Below are 18,189 nucleotides of genomic sequence, written 5' to 3'. Positions count from 1 at the left end.
GTCAGGAGCCTGCTGAAGAGATGGGAGGGGATGCTGCCTTTTCGAATCTAAAGTCTGGGCTCTGCAATTGTGCTTTTAAGTGTCAGAGTGGCCCCCAAGCAGCCCCACCACCTAAACTGGGTTCAGATATATTTTACTTGGCTTTTCCAGTCAAGATGAGGAAATGGCATACACTGAATCCTATCCAGTTGCCAGAGCAAGGTGCCTTGTAGCTGTTGAGCCACAATTCTCAGCTTCTTGCTGTCTTTGTACATTTGGAATAACACACAAGCCTTAGCCCAAGGATCCTATTACAAATCACCCTGTGTGTGAATAGTTGCCCCATGTGACCTCTGTATCTGTGATAAATCTGGAAGAGTTTTCAGTATTGGGGATAACCAAAGCCACAAGCAGTTTGTTGGATCCGGGAAAGATGGTAGGAGTGTGTGTACAATAATTATTTAGAGAGTTAACAGAATTGACTTGGAAGGTACAAGGGAAAGTCCAAGGAGTAATGCCCTTTGAGTCCCACACAGCCCCTCCCCATCTGGTTCACTCACTGCAGTTAATCTCAGATTTTACCCAAGAGTGGTCTGAGGGGTTCAGTATCTCTGGAATGGGACTTGATTTACCTGTGGGATTGGGGAATAATCATTCCAGGGGTTGATGAGTAAGGGTGGTGGTAAATAATCATGCTGGATACTATTAGGCATGGGAGAGCATTGAGATATAATAGTGCTGGTTGATGTGACAGGGCTAGGGGGATGACTGTGCCAGGCAGTGATGTTACAGGAGACTCATGCCCCATGTTCACCCCTCAGCTGTGAGGGGCTTTATATTGTGGTGGGCATCGACCTCTTTTTCTGGTGGGGTAAGTTTTTCTGGGGTAGGATTCTTTTTCATCCTCATTTGGGGGCAGAGCTGACTAAGTTCTGGATTCAGTGGCAAGCAGACAGAGTAAGACCTCAAGGCCTGGGAAGGACCCAACTTATGTGAGTTGTTGCTGTTCCCATCTCATCCTCCCATTCTTGGAAGAGTATCTTGATTCCAAGCTGTGAGAGTTAGAACTGGCTCTGCACTGAATATCTCAGGTGCCCTTGACCTTTAAGACTCTGCATATTATACACTGCATATAGGGTGTGGCTGTGGCTCTTCTAAATACTAGGGTATGCATGAACTCCAGACCTCAGTGAATGAGAGAGTCTCTCTAATTCCATTCAGTAAAATAGCAGTACACATGTGACTTCTGAGGAATTAAAGCTAGCACAGTAAGTGGGGAAGAGGGAATGATTTATGTGCTGGAGAGGCTCATTGTCAAGGCAATGAGATGTTGCCTCTTTGCTGAAGCCCCTATACTATTCAAACCTGGAGTTTTCTCTCCAGCGCCTGCTGGTAAAATGTGAGGGGTTCTGGGAGTGTTAGAATTATCCCAGTACTGTATTAGAAATATCCTGATATTTAATGTGAAGTGAAATTTTGCCAGCTGGTTTTAGGGTTTGGTCTTATTGTAGAGGGGAGGAGGAAAGTGCATTGCGTGCTCAGATGCTCTCTTATTTTAGGGTGGACTTCTTAGTTCAGCTCCCTCTGGTTGGCCAGCTGGCTCCATCTCTTGCTTTAATCTTGCTGAGACTTGAGAGTGGCTCCTTCTCTCTTTCAACCTCTGTGGAGTGGGGGAAGTGGTTGTGAAGCTTCAGCCACTGAGCAAAGATTAATCAGGTACTCAGGATAGACAGGGCTCAAATGTACCAAATATAGACTAGTCAAGACTGATGCAGAAGAGACATGACCCTTTAGAACCTACCCAACTCCAGTGGAGTCAACTGTCAATCAAGCTCTTCTTCCCCTCCCTGCCTGGGTGGATGCTGCCCTTCCTCTTTAGGGATCCTCCTCTTCCTAGTGCCTCTCAAACACTAGCTGCTCTGATGTCTGGTCTTTGTGGAGCACATCTACCAGGTGGAATGAGTGAGGAGCAGCAGGATGTTCTTGCCTCTGAGAATGGAGGGGCAGCTGAGAAATTCAGTTCGCTCAGTTCATGAGTTGACTTGCCATTGCTGAGAGTCTTTTATTAAGCCTTGGGCAAGAATTTTCCCTGCTGGGTGTTATTGCCTGAACCCTAGCTTTGAACTGGAAGAGCCACTAATATTGGCTGGCAAAGGGATTGATTAGTATTGGGCGGTGGGAGGAGCCCCACTTTGGGGAGACTAGCCCCCGGCTCCACCCCGTCCACCTCCCGGTGGCCAGAGCCCTGAGACTCCCTCTGCGACTGGAGCCCCGGGCCCCCCAGCAGCCGGAGTCCTGATACTCCGCCCCCCATGGCCGGAGCCCCAAGACCCCCTGCCCTCCCCCTGCAGCTTGAGTCCTGAGGCCCCCTCTGCAGTCAGAGCTCCCCGCACACACATACACTGCCAGAGGAGGCCCAGACCAGCCAGAGCCCTGAGCCCCCCAACCTGCTCAGAGGAGCCCCAAGCTGGCCAGAGCCCCCATAGCTGTGCCTCCCCTCCCAAGCCGCCCTGCAAAAATTGAAAAGCTCTTCTCTCTTCTGGAAGAAGAACCTGAGGTTTTGCTATGCACCATGCAGGTTCCGGGGCGGTTGAGGAGGCAGTATGTTACTCAGCATCCTGGGTTCATCAGTAATCTCCCTGGAGATGGCTCCCTGGAGTAATCTCCCTGAAGATTACTGATGAACCCAGGAAGCTGAATAGCGCACAGTGTCTCCACAGCTGTCCCGGAACCTGCACAGGGCATAATAAAAAGCAAAAATTTCTCTCACCAAACCCGCAACCTGGGTCCCACAGCGGCGGCTGCACTAGGGGTGGGAGAGCCTCCCCTGGCCTATTATACCTGCCGCCCATGGTGCTGTGGGGGGGGAGGAAACACTTTAGATAAAGTGTTGATTGTTCAATAGGAGAGTGAAAAGAGAAGGGCAGGGCATGTTTTTTTCCCCGCTTATTATTTCATCATGAAGCTGTTGAGTTGAAAGGGCATTTGGAGAGTATCGAAGGATGATGTATCTAGATAGGAAGGGTAGTGCTGGTTTGATTGCTCCCAAGTGTGATTTGGGGTGACTGACATTTTGTCCGGTAGCCCTCAGAATTCCCAGCACAGGGACTCAAGGCATCTATTTAATCAGACATGCTTTAGTATATCCACTTTGACTCTGGTGCTGAGGAGTGAAAGGAAGACAACACTCTTGCCATTTTGGGATGTAAAATATCATTCCCCTGACAAGTAAATTGATTGATGGTGCCAGCCTGGTCATGTAGCAGTGTGTACAAAATGGGGAAAGAATTGGGGGTTGCACCCCAGATTTGTACACTCTCCGTGAGCGGTCATTCATGGCATTTCCATACTGGAGTAAGATGCACAGTCCGTTTTCCTCATCATTGTGATGTGCAGCATCTCACAGTGGTGAAGAGGAGTGTAAATGTATGAGAAAAGGGGGCAGTTCCCACCAATCTGTGAGGCAGCAGCTGGACAGTTGTGAAAAATCACTGAGTATGAGGGTGAGCTCCCCTCTCCCACTAGATCTTCTTATCACAGGGGTGCAAGCTGCAAAGCCTTGTTGCAATTACTTAAAAACCTGCACTGTTGAGCAGGTTTGTTCAGGATGGAAATACCTGGGCAGAGTCATTTAATTGTAGGTCAGCTGAAGTTGTTTAACTTACTTTACAGCATCACATTAAAACCCAAAGCACTGCCAGGCAGGAGCACAGCCCAGAGAGGCCAAAACAGTACGTTGCCAGTCAGATTATTGAGGGCTATGTTGTATTGTTTCCTTCAGCTTGGAAACTGAGTCCCTTCTTGAGCCTTTTTTCTACAGACAGGTCCCCTCCCCTTGCAGCTGCGCTGCGGAGCTCGCAGCCCCGTTGCCCAGAGTGGGAGTGAGGTAGAAAGGAACATAAGGCTGCAAATCTGATTTTTACTTTCACTTGATAACAATTCTTGAGATTGAATCATTGTCTTTGTATTTTCCCTCCTCTGTCACTTGTGAGCCGCCTGTTTGTGGCTACAGACAGGTCCCCTCCCCTTCATGGTTTCCCTGGAAAGTGACAGCAGCAATCAGGGGACACTGGTGCAAGCCTGGTATGTTTCAGTCTGCTCTCTCCACAGCCTGTGGTCAGATATGGGAGCAGCCCAGTCCCAAACTGCCTCCAGTACGATTGCTCAGTAGGGCTGTCTTGGTTTTTTGCAGGGTTGCTTACAAGGGCTGTGCTGCTGGCACTGGTCCTAAAGCATTTGATTTGGAAAACAAAACACACATAGTTACATGGAGTTAAACGGAAGAGAGATGAGGAGAAAGAAGTAGGTTCCATGTAAAGACTTGCAGGCCCCTCGTTGGCCGGTGATAACATTCCTCAGCAATGGGGTGTGAGAATTGGACTGGTGCTTGGGTTTCTATTTACTCTGCCTAGATGGCTATCTTTGGAGACTTCATAATTTTGTGACCCATGTGGATCCTTCACTGCATTTTTCCAACATGTAATCTGTGCTGCCCATTAGTCCATCTGAGACCTGACATAGGATTTACGTGCCTAAGTCAAGAAGTCCATTTTAATGTATGGATTTAGTTAGCAGAGGTATCAAGTCACATGATATGGTTTAAACTAATTAGGGCCATTGACCACTGTTGGGACAAAGCTGAGAAAACAGCATTGGCTTGAGTGAGAATAAAGAAGGAAGTGGGCTGTCTCTCCCATTCTCCTCTTGGAAGGAGGAAGAAGCTGTGAATTTGTATTGGGGTTTTCTCCTGAACATTTCCTATCATTTAGGACAGGGAAAGCCCTTTGGGTCCATTTCTTCCCCACTCCCTTCACACCCTTCCAGGCCTGCTCCCCTGAGTTTCAGTAAATCTAGTTTTCACTGTCTTTCCCCTTTGAAGACAATTTGGCCATCTATATAATCTCACCTTTCACAGAGGTTTCTTAATGTACAGCTGCTATTTGTCCCTTTGCTCAAATTCCTCCCCAAATTCCTAGTTGCCCTCTCTCCGGCTCCCTGATTAAGCCAGTTAAGTTGCAGCACAGTTGCCCACTTCCCCAAACAAGCTGCCATCTCTTATGTTTTAGTCCAGGGGTGGGCAAACTTTTTGGCCTGAGGGCCACATCGGGGTTCTGAAACTGTATGGAGGGCTGGGTAGGGAAGGCTGTCTCCCCCAAAACAGCATGCCCCCCCATCTGCCCCCTCCCACTTCCTGCCCCCTGACTGCCCCCCTCAGAACCTCCGACCCATCCAACCCCACCTGCTCCTTGTCCCCTGACCGTCCCCTCCCGGGACCCCCAGCCCCTAACTACCCCCCCATCCAACCCCCCCGCTCCCTATCCCCTGACTGCCCCCACCCCTGTCCACACCTCTGCCCCCTGACAGGCCTCCCGGGACTCCCACGCCTATCCAACCCTTGTTCCCCTCTCCAACCCCCCCCCCCCGCCCCATCCAACCGCTCCCTGTCCCCTGACTGGCCCCCCCCACCTGGAACCCCCTGCCCCTTATCCAACCTCCCCACCCCTTACCAGACTGCTCAGAGCAGCAGGACTTGCAGCGGCGCTGCCCAGCCAGAGCCTGCCGCACTGCCCGGCAGTAGCTCACAGCCCCATTGCTCAGAGCTGAGGCTGCAGAGGAGGGGGGACAGGAGGGGAGGGGCTGGGAGCTCAAGGGCCAGGCAGGATGGTCCTGCGGGCCGAATGTGGCCTGCGGGCTGTAGTTTGGCCACCTGTACCAAAAAAAAAGCAGCCAGTGGCTGCTAACCCCTCATTTCCCGTCCTCCTTTAGTCATCCCAATCCTTTTCCTTATGGGCATTCTGCAGACAGAAAGGCACCATCCAAATGCAAGGATGGGTTTGAATTTTCAGCTTGCTGTATAATACTTGTAGTTTGAAAGCATTGAAAAGTCAGGTACCTTGAAAAGTACTATCTCAGGAGATATGAAATGGAATATAGTCTTTTGCACTGATGGCTGCAGCTCCATTTCAGTCAGGGGGATGGTGAATAGGGTATGGATTCTCTCTCCTGCCTTTGGGGCCCCAGCCAAACCTGTGCCAGATCAGTAGCGATGGAAATTCATCTGCTCACAGCTATTTGGTTCCTATTTGAAATGAGTTGAAGAGTGTGTGGGTTGCAGGGGTGGCTATCAGCCCGTGTTCTTGTTGTCTCTTTCTTTACAATGAGCCTATTCCTATGATACTTGAGTTCCTTACATTTTTGTTAAAGTGAACGTGCACATCTCTTCTTTTCACTTGGTTTATTGGAGGCATTTTGGTGGCATTATTTTGGGCAGGCTGGGTTGTTTTATAGTGGATCTTTTATTTTGTTTTGAAGGTGCTGAGATCTTTGGTCACACTGATCTCTCTTGATTTCTTTGACCTTTCCTGATTACTGAGAAGGCTCAGTCTCTGACAGTCACATAAATCCATATCACAAAAACTGCTGACATTGATTTTTCCATTTGTCAGTCTCAGCTGAGAATCCAAGGACTGAATGGGCCATGGAAACCTAACTTCCCTTTTCAGAGGAGGAAATGGGAGCTTGCTCCTGCCCCATGAGGGTGGGTGGGCAATAGTGAAAGTAAAGCAGGAAGTGTGGAGTAGGGACACAGTGATCAGATTTGCCTGGACTTGGGTTGGAATTGGGGTGGGCTGTGGTATCAGTCCTCCCAGTGGGCCTGTCACAGGGAGTCTGAGCAGAGGGTCCTAGCTGGATTGCACCCCTTGCAGTCATGACAAAATGCAACCAATCACATGGAGCTGGAGGGTTATTTGCAATGAGAGTTTAGAGAGAAACTGGAAAGGCCAGGATATCACAGTTCAGCCCCATCACAGTTCAGCCTGGTGAATGTGATAATGCCAGCAGCATCTGCTCTTAACCATACAGAGGGAAAGGTCAGAGTGCAGCACCAGAGTCAAACGTGGGGGTTTGTTTCCTGTGGAGTAATTGTCTCCCAGGAGGAAGTGAAATAGCCACTAGAAGAGGAAGAAGAGGGGGTTTTGGGAGTGGGATTGAGCCTGTGCTGTAACTGCTGTCTTTGGGGAGAGAGGAAGATCAGGCTGCATTAACAAGCACGGTCTATTGAGTAACTGGCTTCTCCCAGTGTGACTAGCAGAGAAACCATCTATGCCTTAGCTCCCAAGGTATGACTCAGTTTGTCTGGTGGGCTGGAACTATTGAGTTTCCAAGCGCTCTGTTGTTATCTACAGTAGAAAGACAAGCCTCAACAGCTCCTCTGGAAATCAGTTGATTTCTCTCTAAACATAAGAGCAAACCTCAGTTCCCTGGGATTCAGATGGTCACTGAGGCCGCTATGTGGAGAGCCCCATCTCCCCTGGTTTGGTGTAGGCTAAAGGAGCATGGAAACATTCACTGTCCTTGCTGCCTCTCCCTTGGCATGTTGTGATTCAGTGTGGGAAGTCCAGTCTACCTAGGAGCATGAAAGGCAGGAATGCATTGCCCTGTCTATCTTCAAATAATGAGGCTTCCTTCCAGCATCAGCCTGGGCCTCTGCTCTGCGAGGAGCAAATGGTACCTGCCTAGAACTTCCTTATCTCAGGTGCTTGGAGGGTGGATCCTGACACTGTTGCCCTTGAGGAAATCTCACTGTGCTGGGAAGCTGAGTGTGGGAATCCTGGCACTAGTACCTGGTATGCAAATCTTTCTTTGCTTGGAGAGTGAAGGCTGAAACAATTAGCTGGTAGGAACTACACATCAAAGTGCACTAGTGTCAGGCTTCACATTTCCTGGAAGAGTGGATTCCACACACCCAGAGCACTTAGAGGCTGGTAATGTGAATCCTGGTACTAGCACACTGGTGTGTAGGTTCCACAACATAAAGGCTGGGCATGTGAATGCTGCCATTAGTGCCCTGAGCATGGCTCCCACTGCCCGTGGGTGACCTGGAGGTGTGACTTGTGTCACTAGTGTGCTGTGCTGTGGCTGCTGTTGTGCTTGGGAGCTGGAATTACAGGTCTTGCTGTGGCTGGAGTCAGGAACACTAGTCCCCTGGGGTGTGGATACTACAGATCTGGAAGAGGATTTTTTTTTTCCTTTTGGAATCTGGGTATCTCTGAGCTTTGGCTCAGTTCCTAAACTCCTGCTCTGAAATCCCAGACTGCAATGGCTTTGAATCCCTGGCCTGCCGTTCTGGGTATAAAGTTCCCTGTGTACCTAATGGTCTTGGTTTGGCAGCTTGCCTGCCTGGTGGGCTATAACTAGACCTGATATGGGTGGGTGTAGACTTTCCCCAGAACAGATAGGGGAGGCTGGGGAGCTGGTGCTATGCAATCACTTTAGTTTTCTATGAACTACATGGAGAAGAATGTGTTATGGAGGCTCTGAACACCCAAAACTATTTTGGAATGGAATAAAAAGATTCCCCACTAAAGTGCTTGTTATGGGCACTCCAGACCCCAATCAGAGTTGGGGAGGAGGATAAACTGCTGGAGTTAATCCCTCTGCTCCCTTTGCAGTTGGAGACTTGTTCCGTCAGAACTGTCATTGATTCTGATGCACTGGGATCACTATTGGGGCTGAAGTCAGGCTGCTTTTGTTTTCTCACCCAGCTCATTCTTGAGTGTTCATCACTGTCTCTTAGAAACTTGACTCTTTCCTCCTGAAATGTCCAGGGGAGGGAGTCCACTTTCCTCCCTGCTTGGGTTCGAATTTCCCCTCTGTACTGGAATGCTCAATGTGGGGTTCTGCCATTCATTCCACTCAGGAACAGTACATCTGCCTGCTGGAAGACTGGTTACTTGCTTTGTTGGCATTGCAAGGGAGAGAGGAGACGGTTCTAGGTATAGCATCGGAGAGGAGGAGGAATGGCCAGATGCCCAGGGTGCCAATGAGATGAAATCACTTTTGAGAGTGGATTGACACTGAAAGATGCAAGGTTTAAGGAGGAATTTGTCCAAACAAAAGGGGTGGTGATTAGGTGCCCAGGAAATAGCTCCAAGCATAAGGGGCAGCTTGGAAGCAGTGAGGAAGGAAGGTGGCTTGGGCAGGGGCTGAGCAGTGCAGAGCTTTGAAGGGAAAGACCGTGAGGGGGGAGTTAGGGAGGATTTGGGGGTTGATGTGATCTGAGCTGTGGCAGAAAAGGATTTTTAGCCACCCCAGGAAGGGTGTCCTTCAAAAGCGTGGTTGTGTTACTCCTTGTCTGCCTGCTCCTTGCAAGGCTTTTCCCATGCAGGGTGCCGCCTGGCTGGCTTCTGGAGTGCAGCTTCGTGTGCCATTCTGAATCACTGTGTAGGGAATCCTCCTGCCAGGAATGGAAAGGATTGAAAGCCACCCCTTCTACCCCACACACTTTTGTTTCCTTTCTGGTACTGGTATAATATTACTAAAACCTGGGTAGAGTCAGTGATGGTGTAAGGCTGGTTGGGGGCTCGCGGCACAGTCACACGCAAACCAAGCCTGATGCTGCTAGTCAGGCATGGAATGAACCTGCTAGGGGCGGGGTCGTGACACTCCAGGCTGCCTCAGTTTCACTTCACACAGCCTGCATAGTACATCGTTCCCAGTCTCTGACTTGTGCATGATGGGCAGTACTTAGCTTTCTGTGGCTAATGGCTGTTCAAGTAGGAAGGAACCTAGGTTATGGCTCATTGCAAGAGGGGCTTGTTGGAGCAGAAAATGCCATCTGTAGCACCTCTGCCACCAAGGACTTTGCAAGTGTTAGTGGATTTAGCCTTCTCCCTGCCCCCACCTCCCTGTGTGTGAGACTGACGGGGAAACCCAGAAGGAAAGTGATTTGCCGAAGATCACTTAGCAGGTCTGTGACAGAGTGTGGGACAGCACCCAGGAGCAGGGCTCAAGCCATGCCAGAATGCTCCAGTACACTGTTTCAGCACCTTTTTTAGGAGCTGGAATGGCATTCCAGTACTTCTGCTAATCCTGGTCCAGGCGGCTCCTTTCTCTCCTGGGTTGCAGAGCATCCTTTGAGCCAGCAGGTGCTGTGCCTGGGTGGGGGTTGCTTGGCGGTGGGTCAGCAGGGAGGGAGCCAGGGATGCTGGAGCTAGGACCAGGCAAGGGAGCGCAAGGGACTGGAGCTGCTGGGAGCTCAGCAATGTTGGGAGCCAGGTAGCAGGGCCACCCAGATAGTGCATACCCTTGTGAGGAGAAGGAGCTGAGCGCAGGTTATGGGGTAGGATGGGACATGCTCTTGGGGGAGTCTCCCCATGCTTCCCCCAAGTCCTCCTCTGCCCCATCTTACTTCTGGCTCCCCCCTGCTGACCCAGGGTGTGGGAGGGGCTCAGACCTGGGGCAGCGTGTTGGGGTGGGGGGGATGAGGGCTCTGGTGGGGGGGGTTCGGGGTTTGGGGGGGTCTCAGGCCTGGGCAGAGGGTTGGGGTGGAGGAGGCATGGGTTCTGGGATGGGGCCGGGGATGAGGGGTTTGGGGCGTGGGCTCTGGGGTTGGGCTGGGGATGAGGGGTTTGGGGCGTGGGCTCTGGGGTGGGGCTGTGGATGAGCGGTTTGGGGGTGCAGGCTGCCCTGGGGCTGTGGTGGAGAGAGAGAGAGAGGACTCCCCCCAGCCCTCTCTTGCTGCAGCAGCTCAGGGCAGGGGGAGAGGCACCTCTCCTTAGCTGCAGCAGCTTCGGCGGGCCTGGGCCAAGAGATGGGCTCCTCTCCCCCAGCTGCGGCAAGTCTGGGGCATGTCCGTGTTGGGGCCGGGGAGGGGCGCCTCTCCCGCAGCCCTGGCAGGTCTGCGCTGCTTAGAGGGAACTTAGGTCCTGACCCACAGTCCTGTGCACTCAACCCCTAGTCCCTCCCCATGCATTGCAGTTGCACTAGCCAAAGTTGCTGTCTGGTTCTCCTTCTCAGTGGTGTCCCACTTCAGCTACAGCAGCCTCTCACCTTTGCAGAGGCAAAGGGCTGGAAGGCTTCTGCCTATTCAGTCAGTGGTAGCCACCATTTCCCCCACCCAAGCCAAACTGGGGGTGTGTGAAAGTGAGAGCCTGTTTGGTGGCGGAGTATTTGGGGAGGGACACTGACCTGGATGCAGGCTCCCTTCCCATGGCCTGCCAGGAGAGAGTGAGGGGAATTAATTGGGTTAATTACCAGATGGGAAGTGAGCAAGCCTGTCCCAACGCCGCCTCCAGCTGGGTGGGGCCACAAGCGCCTGCCTGCCTGCCTGCTCTCTAGCCACCTCTCCTTTCTCCCCACACCCTTATCTTCCTCTGCCTCCCTGCCCTTCTTTCATCTCTCTCCCACTGCTTAAAGCTGCATGCCAGGGCAGGTGTGTGCAGCAGCTCCTCCCTTGGCTTCCAGGACAGGGACATACTGTTTACCTCTCCCTTGCCTCTCCGCACATGGCTCTTCTTCCTTCCAGTCCATCCAGGCCACACTCTACCTGCTGGCAGCTCCCTGCCCCGCCAGGTACTCCCAGAACAGGCACCACTAACAGAGCGGGTGTGCGGGGATTGCACAGGCAGCAGCAGGGCCTGCTTCCCCCAGCAGTGTCTAACTCTAGCCCTGGGGTGATGAGAGACTCTTCAGTCTGTGGCCAGTCCAGCCATAGTCTCTCTGCTGAGACTACTAATGGGGAGGATTAAGTAAATGCTGGTGACTTTGGGATGGGAACATATGTCCATTGAGAAATGTACCAAGGCCCTCCCCAGTTCCCTTTGCACAAGCAGTACAAATGGCCGTGATGGTTCTGACTGCATCACTGCTTCAGCAGCATGATGGGAAACAGAAGTGGGATAGGAGTAACTCACTATGAACCTGAGGTGGGATTGAAACTGCTGCTCTGGAGGAGACAAGCTCCACAGCCCAATATCCCCTTCACTCCCCCTGTTGATCTGGGGCTGGATTGGAATCGCTCCTCCACAACCCCATCTGTGACGATTTTGTGCCCTAAAGCTCAGACTGGATTGGAACTGATACCCTAGAGCAGACAGACTGTGTCCAGTTCTCTGAGCCCTCCCCTCTTTCCCCCAGCCTGCTGCCTAGTCTTTTCCCCCCGGCATCACTGGACTGCTTGCCTCTTGCTAGGCCTAGTCTGTAGATGTTGGCATTTGAACATACTCTTCCCCCTGTGCCATCTCATACTTTGGTTTTGGTTAACAGGCCCAGAGCCAGGGTTTGTATAGCATGTGCGGCTGCTGCTGCTGCCGCCCCACTCCTGCCCTCCACTGGAGATTGTCTGTGCTCCCACTGACCTGCATGTGAGAGGATGGTTTAAAGTGGGCTTTTCTGTCCTAGCTGTCCCTTAAAGGGAATGTTAAATGATAGTGTCTGGCAGCGGAGGAGGGGCTGGAAGTGGAACAATGAGCAGTGGGGCAGGCCATCCCTGCCCAATCTAGTGTGTGCCCCATAACTGCTGCCCCAGACTCTGAGGCTGCCATGGATTACCCCAGTCATGCCATATGTCATCCTGTGCAGCCGGCCATGCGCTCTCATCTCTGTCTCTGTGCTCCTGCTGCCTAAATCCCTCTGTGTGTATTGCAGACTGCTCTGAGTTGGGGGGGGAGAGGGACAGATGCTGCCCTAGATCTGTGGGATTAAACTCCCAGCCGCAAAGCAGATTAGGGTATTACACCGGCGCCTTCAAGGGGGAAGCCCACTGTCTCCTGAGCACAAGCTCCTCCAGGGGAAGAGGAACGGTGATTCCCCTACCAGTGTGTACCATTTCTGACACCACTCTCAGCATCCCTCCAAACCCTCCTGTGATTCTGGAGGAGTTGTTAGCCAGCCAGCCAAACACCCAGCAGTGTGTGGGGGTGAATCATAGAATCATAAAATATCAGGCTTGGAAGGGACCTCAGGAGGTCATCCAGTCCAACCCCCTGCTCAAAGCAGGGCCAATCCCCAATTTTTGCCCCAGATCCCTAAATGGCCCCCTCAAGGATTGAACTCACAACCCTGGGTTTAGCAGGCCAATGCTCAAACCACTGAGCTATCCCTGGGGGAGCTCTATATAAAATGAGGGGCACCTGAGCCCTGTCTCCCCCATGGCACATCTCGCCCTCCCACACCATATGAGTTTTCCAGAGCTGAAGAGTGGGTGGTGGCATGTTTCTAAGGGATGTCACACCAGTAACATCACTTGCACCGCAGTACGCAATCCTACTCTGTAGTGACTCCTGCTTTTCCAGTCATGCCTTCTGCTTTGCCAGTGCACCTCAGTCTGTCTCCTGCTCTTTCAGTCCTGCCCCACCCTCATCAGCTCTGCCAGTCCACCTACATCCTGGCCTGCAGCACTGAGATGCACCTCAAGGTTTGTAGGAGCCCTTTGCTGTATGGGGTCTGGTTAATTCCAGTGGGTCTGGGTATCGTGGTGGGGATTCTGTAAATAAGGTTGGAACTCCCTTATCACTATCTGCCCTATTTTGACCTCCAACCAAACAGACTTAGCAATAGCAGAGTATTAGTCATTGTGGATCTCAGACCCACCACCCATGACAGAGCTAGATTTTATTATTTGTATTACTGTAGCACATAAAGGCCCTGGCCAGGGACAAGAGCACGAATGAACTAAGCACTGTACATTATTTATTAGGAGTATTATGGTAGCACCTAGTAGCCCCAGCCATGGACCAGAGCACCATTGTGCTGGGTGCTGTATAATCACAGAAGAAAAAGGTGGGCCCTTCCCAGATTTCCACTCTGATTCCATCCTCCTTGCTACAGCTAGAGACCCTTTTCCTCCTGTACAGCGTAGATGTTTGTGACTTCCCTTTGTCCCCCAGAGGACACTGGGGAGCAGACAATTAACTTCTTTGACCCCCGACATCCCAGTACAATGGGCACAAGGCAGAGTTAGGGCTGTTTGGGAGCTTTAACTGACTGTCCCAGCATTCAGACATAGGGCTGTCTTTTTCACTTGGACAGTCTCCTTGGGTTCTTTCTGCTAAGTAGCTGCTTTCCCCCCTGTAACCTGGTCTCCCTGCACATGTGGTGGCGGGGACATGTTTTTCTCTTGCAAGCTCTCTGTGTGTGGAGCTGTTGGTCACACTGGCTTGTCCTGTTTCTTTCCCTCGCTGTCTAGTTTGCCTTAATGAGTTGAGTCAGTCCTGCTTTTGGTTTGTCCAGGGCTCCATCTGTCTTAGGTACTTTTGTGGGCCCTATTCCTGTAGTGTCTCAGGCAGGGCAATGCTATTATCCCCATTGTACAGATGGGGAACTAAGACACAGAGAGGCCACATAACTTTCACAAGGTTACACAGGGAGTCTGTAGCAGAGCAGGGAATTGAACCCACCTCTCCTAAGTCTTAGGCTGGAGGCCAAACCGCTGGGCCATCCATCCCTGAGTACAGACTGGGGGCATGGTTAGGTCCCACACAGCAAGATGGAACCATCATTTGCATGCTGGGGGATGACAATTTGCGTGCTGGGGGATGACCATCCCCTCCAAATTCAGCCATGCTGGGGGATGACCATCTCATCTCATTGCACCCTCAGCAAGTTTGCAGATGACACTAAACTGGGAGGAGAATAGGGATAGGCTGAATTTGGAGGGGACATTTGTGATGGGGTGGAAGGGGAGGACTGTTCTTCACTCTCCCCTTCCAGTGGATTTTCCAAGCTGGTCAGAGGGGTCCAGCAGAATGTTTCACTTATGTGCCCACTGCTAATCACTTCCCTTCCTGGACTCTCTGGGTTCCCCATGCCCAGCAACTGCTGTTCAGACTATGGAGAGTATGTGCTGCATTTCAAAGCCAGCTACTCTCAGGAGAGTAGGGAGAGGTTATGGGCATGAGTTTCTATACCAGCCAACTCAAGCAAGAGCTGGTGCCCAGTTGAACAAGGTTAGGATCTAGCCAGGGGACCTATGGCCCAGAAGACTGGCCAGTCCTGGTGGGCATTGTTTCTGCTGGAGGGCCCAGGTGCCCCTTCTGTCCAGAAGAGGGACCCAATCAGTTCTGTGTACACTAGTCTCCTAGTGCTGCTTGTCTATTTGGCATACCCCTGCCCCGCTGAGAAGGCTGCAGGCGAGTTTCCAAGTGCACTGTTGTCCTCGCTGGCTCTTCTGGAGAGAACCAAGGGGAGAACCTCCTGTTGTGGGAGGGAAGGGTTAATGGCTGTGTGTTGGGAATTCTTTGACTCCTGTGCAATGTGGTTCCTAAGCTCCCCTGGGGAGTGTGAATCCCCTGCTCCAGTGTTCGCCCAGTGGGAAATATGACCCACCTATTGGGGGTGGAATGTGGACTTCCATTTTGGGACACTGCAAAGCACAGCAGGGACGGTTTGTCCAGTGCCCAACACGTCCATCCCCTCACTCTGTCCTCTGCCCAACTGCTGCCGTACTGAGCTCTGCAGCAAGGAGCAGCAGCTGGGGAAAGGATATTAAACACTACTCTTGCTGCCTTCAGACACAGGTTTGAGGGCAGGATTCTATCCTCACCCCTTTCCAGTTCTCAGCTCCAAACAGCATTGCCTGGAGTCCCTCCTTGGATAGATGAGTCTGAAGGGCTTCTCTTGGGGTTGCAGAATGCAGTTATTAGACTAAACTGGGGAGGTGCTGGTGGGAAGGGCTGGGGACGTCCTATCTAGAGTCCAATTAAGTCATGAATCGAGGTGGTTTTGCATTGTCTCATCTCTTGTGTCTGTGTGCAGGTGCCCGGGGCTGAGCCTGTACATCTCCCCGATCATCCCCATCTACAATGCTGTTGTCTTCCTCTTCGTGCTGGCCAACTTCAGCATGGCCACCTTCATGGACCCGGGTATATTCCCACGAGGTGAGAGCTGTTCCCGCCTCAGTGCAGCCCAGGAAGTGTCTTGTCAGGAGCCAACTCTTTCCATGCTCTCCTGATGACGGGACCGGGCTGATACCCCAGATCTCCAGCTTCAGGGCATAAGGCTGGCCACAGGGCTGAGGAAAGAACCTCTTTGCCCTGGTCATGTGGTATTGTGCTGGGACATGCATTGTGAGAGTTTTCCTTTTTCTGTCATCTCTGGTATTGGTTGCTGTAGGAGCCAGCATTCTGGATCAGATGGACCAATGGCCAAAACAGATAGAAATCCTGTATTCCTGGATCAGGTCCCTGAGCCTCCCATGGGCAGCAGACATCTGAGAGACCCAGGCCTAGGAGAACCTCCTGATAGATGGTTCAATATTTGGGGCCCTCTAGACGGCCCCCATGCCTGCTCAGAATGCAGATTTGGGGATTTTCCTGGTAGGGGGTGGCTTAGGTGTCCAGTGCAACAGCATCGGGACAGCAAAGACTGGGGTTCTCAGAAGCTCTCCCAACTTTTGGGGGCAGGTAGCAGCTGGGTTTGGTCTGCGACTTCCCAGTGCTCTGACTTACTGCTCTGCTGGGTATTTCCTCTCCCTTAGCCGAGGAAGATGAGGACAAGGAGGATGACTTCAGAGCCCCACTCTACAAGACAGTGGAGATCAAGGGCATCCAGGTGCGCATGAAATGGTGTGCGACGTGCCGCTTCTACCGGCCCCCGCGCTGCTCCCACTGCAGCGTCTGTGACAACTGTGTGGAGGTAAGGAACTGCCGGCAGGGCAGGGTACAGGTTGGACTGCAGTGATCTGAGCTACTGCACCCGCAGCACCCTGTGTATTGCACAGCTCTGCATGCCAGTGGTTGTCCTGTGCTGTGCTTGGCTGCAGGACATGGAGGGTGCGTCTGTGTTGCACTCTATTTGCCCTATGGCTTATGGGGTGAAGACCCCTAGAGGACAAGGGCATATTGTGCTCTGCTTCCCTGTGGCAGGTGGGTGGGAGAGTCTTGTGCTCTGATCACCACGAGGGTGAGAAGCTCAGACAGTGAGGGTCCTACGCTCTGATCCCAGGTGGATGGTCCTCCTCTGTGCTCTTCCTGGAGGGTGAGGAGCCATGGAAAGGGGTGGGGTGGAATGGCAATCCTATGCTCCGCTCTCCCTGTGGGAGGAGGAGCTGTGCGGTGGGGTGGCAGGGCAATCCTGTGCTCCGCTCTCCCTGTGGGGGGAGGAGCTGTGCGGTGGGGTGGCAGGGCAGTCCTGTGCTCCGCTCTCCCTCCAGGGCAGGGAGGCCTGTGTTCTGCTTGCCCCATGGTACAGGTTGGCTAGTGCCTGTAGCCCTGTGCTGTTGAACGGAAGCCTCTGACTGTTCTCTCCCCTTCCCTTGTAACTGGCAGGAGTTTGACCATCACTGCCCCTGGGTGAACAACTGCATCGGGCGGCGCAACTACCGCTACTTCTTCCTCTTCCTGCTCTCGCTCACCGTGCACATCATGGGCGTCTTCGGCTTTGGCCTGCTCTATGTCCTCTACCAGGTGGAAGAGCTCTCTGGCATCCGCATGGCCGTCACGTATCCTCCTCCCATCCCCACGGTGCAGTGAAATCCTGCCTAAAACAGCAGCCCAGACCAGGCGAGGGGGTGTCTCCCATGGGCATGGGGGTGCCGGGAGATGAGCATTGCAGGCTGGGGAAGGGATGTCTCCCAGTTGCATGGGGGTGCCAGGAGAAAATCATTCCCAGTCGGGGCAGGAGGAGCAGCGGGGCTTGGAGCGGGGAGTGTATATGAGAACAGCACTATGGTTGGTCCCTTGACTCTGCTGGCAGCATGGCTGTGATGTGCGTGGCTGGTTTGTTCTTCATTCCTGTAGCTGGCCTTACGGGGTTCCATGTGGTGCTGGTAGCCAGGGGACGCACTACCAATGAACAGGTATGCACTCTGCAGACTACAGGTGTTTGGAGGGTGGTGGGAGAGCGGTGGCTGGCCTCCCCTCCCTGTATCTCTATACTGGCTCCCCTGAATGGTTCTCTATGTCCCACAGGTTACGGGTAAATTCCGGGGTGGCGTGAACCCCTTCACCAATGGCTGCTGTAAGAACGTCAGCCGTGTTCTCTGCAGTTCCCCAGCCCCCAGGTAAGTCTGCCCCATCTGCTACAAGGAGATCTGAGCCAGCTCCTTGGTCCCGGGCCTGCTTAGCTGTTCTGGGAAGTAGATGTCCTCATGTGAGTGTCTGCTTCGCTAGGGCAGGTCCCTGATCCTCTGCTTTAAATCCAGACCTGCCCGGGGTGTTCAGCGTGGCCACCAGCATCCTGCTTATTGAGGCACTCACCTGGGGGAGCTGCATTCAGGGGAGCCTGCTGGCTTTGTGAAAGGCTTAAATGTCCGCTGTAGAATTGCTTAGTGATTGGGGAACTGCATGGCTAAAAGCACCATCATTCTGGGCTTAGCATCATAGCGCGCGTGGCTCTTCTCAACCCCCCCACCCCCGTAGAGTTCCCTCTGGGGCATGCAGCTCCTTCCTGTAGGGTGCCAGGCAGGCAGGAGCAGTCTGCATGCATAGA

At 52.6% G+C, this 18,189-nt stretch overlaps 1 protein-coding gene across 3 annotated transcripts in view; it reads left to right on the top strand.

Moving 5' to 3' along the window:
- Nucleotides 1-18,189, top strand: part of ZDHHC5 (zinc finger DHHC-type palmitoyltransferase 5) — a 42,210-nt gene that overhangs the window by 14,433 nt on the left and 9,588 nt on the right. For all 3 annotated transcript variants that reach the window (XM_007068436.4, XM_027830603.3, XM_043548313.1), the window contains 5 exons: nucleotides 15,517-15,638; nucleotides 16,238-16,395; nucleotides 17,028-17,200; nucleotides 17,455-17,557; nucleotides 17,670-17,761. In XM_007068436.4, the coding sequence (XP_007068498.1) occupies nucleotides 15,517-15,638; nucleotides 16,238-16,395; nucleotides 17,028-17,200; nucleotides 17,455-17,557; nucleotides 17,670-17,761 (648 nt within the window). The remainder of the gene's footprint in view (nucleotides 1-15,516; nucleotides 15,639-16,237; nucleotides 16,396-17,027; nucleotides 17,201-17,454; nucleotides 17,558-17,669; nucleotides 17,762-18,189) is intronic.

This window comes from Chelonia mydas, chromosome 6 (genome assembly GCF_015237465.2).
Source record: "Chelonia mydas isolate rCheMyd1 chromosome 6, rCheMyd1.pri.v2, whole genome shotgun sequence".
In the NCBI taxonomy this organism is placed as follows: domain Eukaryota; kingdom Metazoa; phylum Chordata; order Testudines; family Cheloniidae; genus Chelonia; species Chelonia mydas.
Note: the sequence above shows the minus strand (reverse complement) of the source record. Positions and strands in the feature narration are given on the sequence as shown.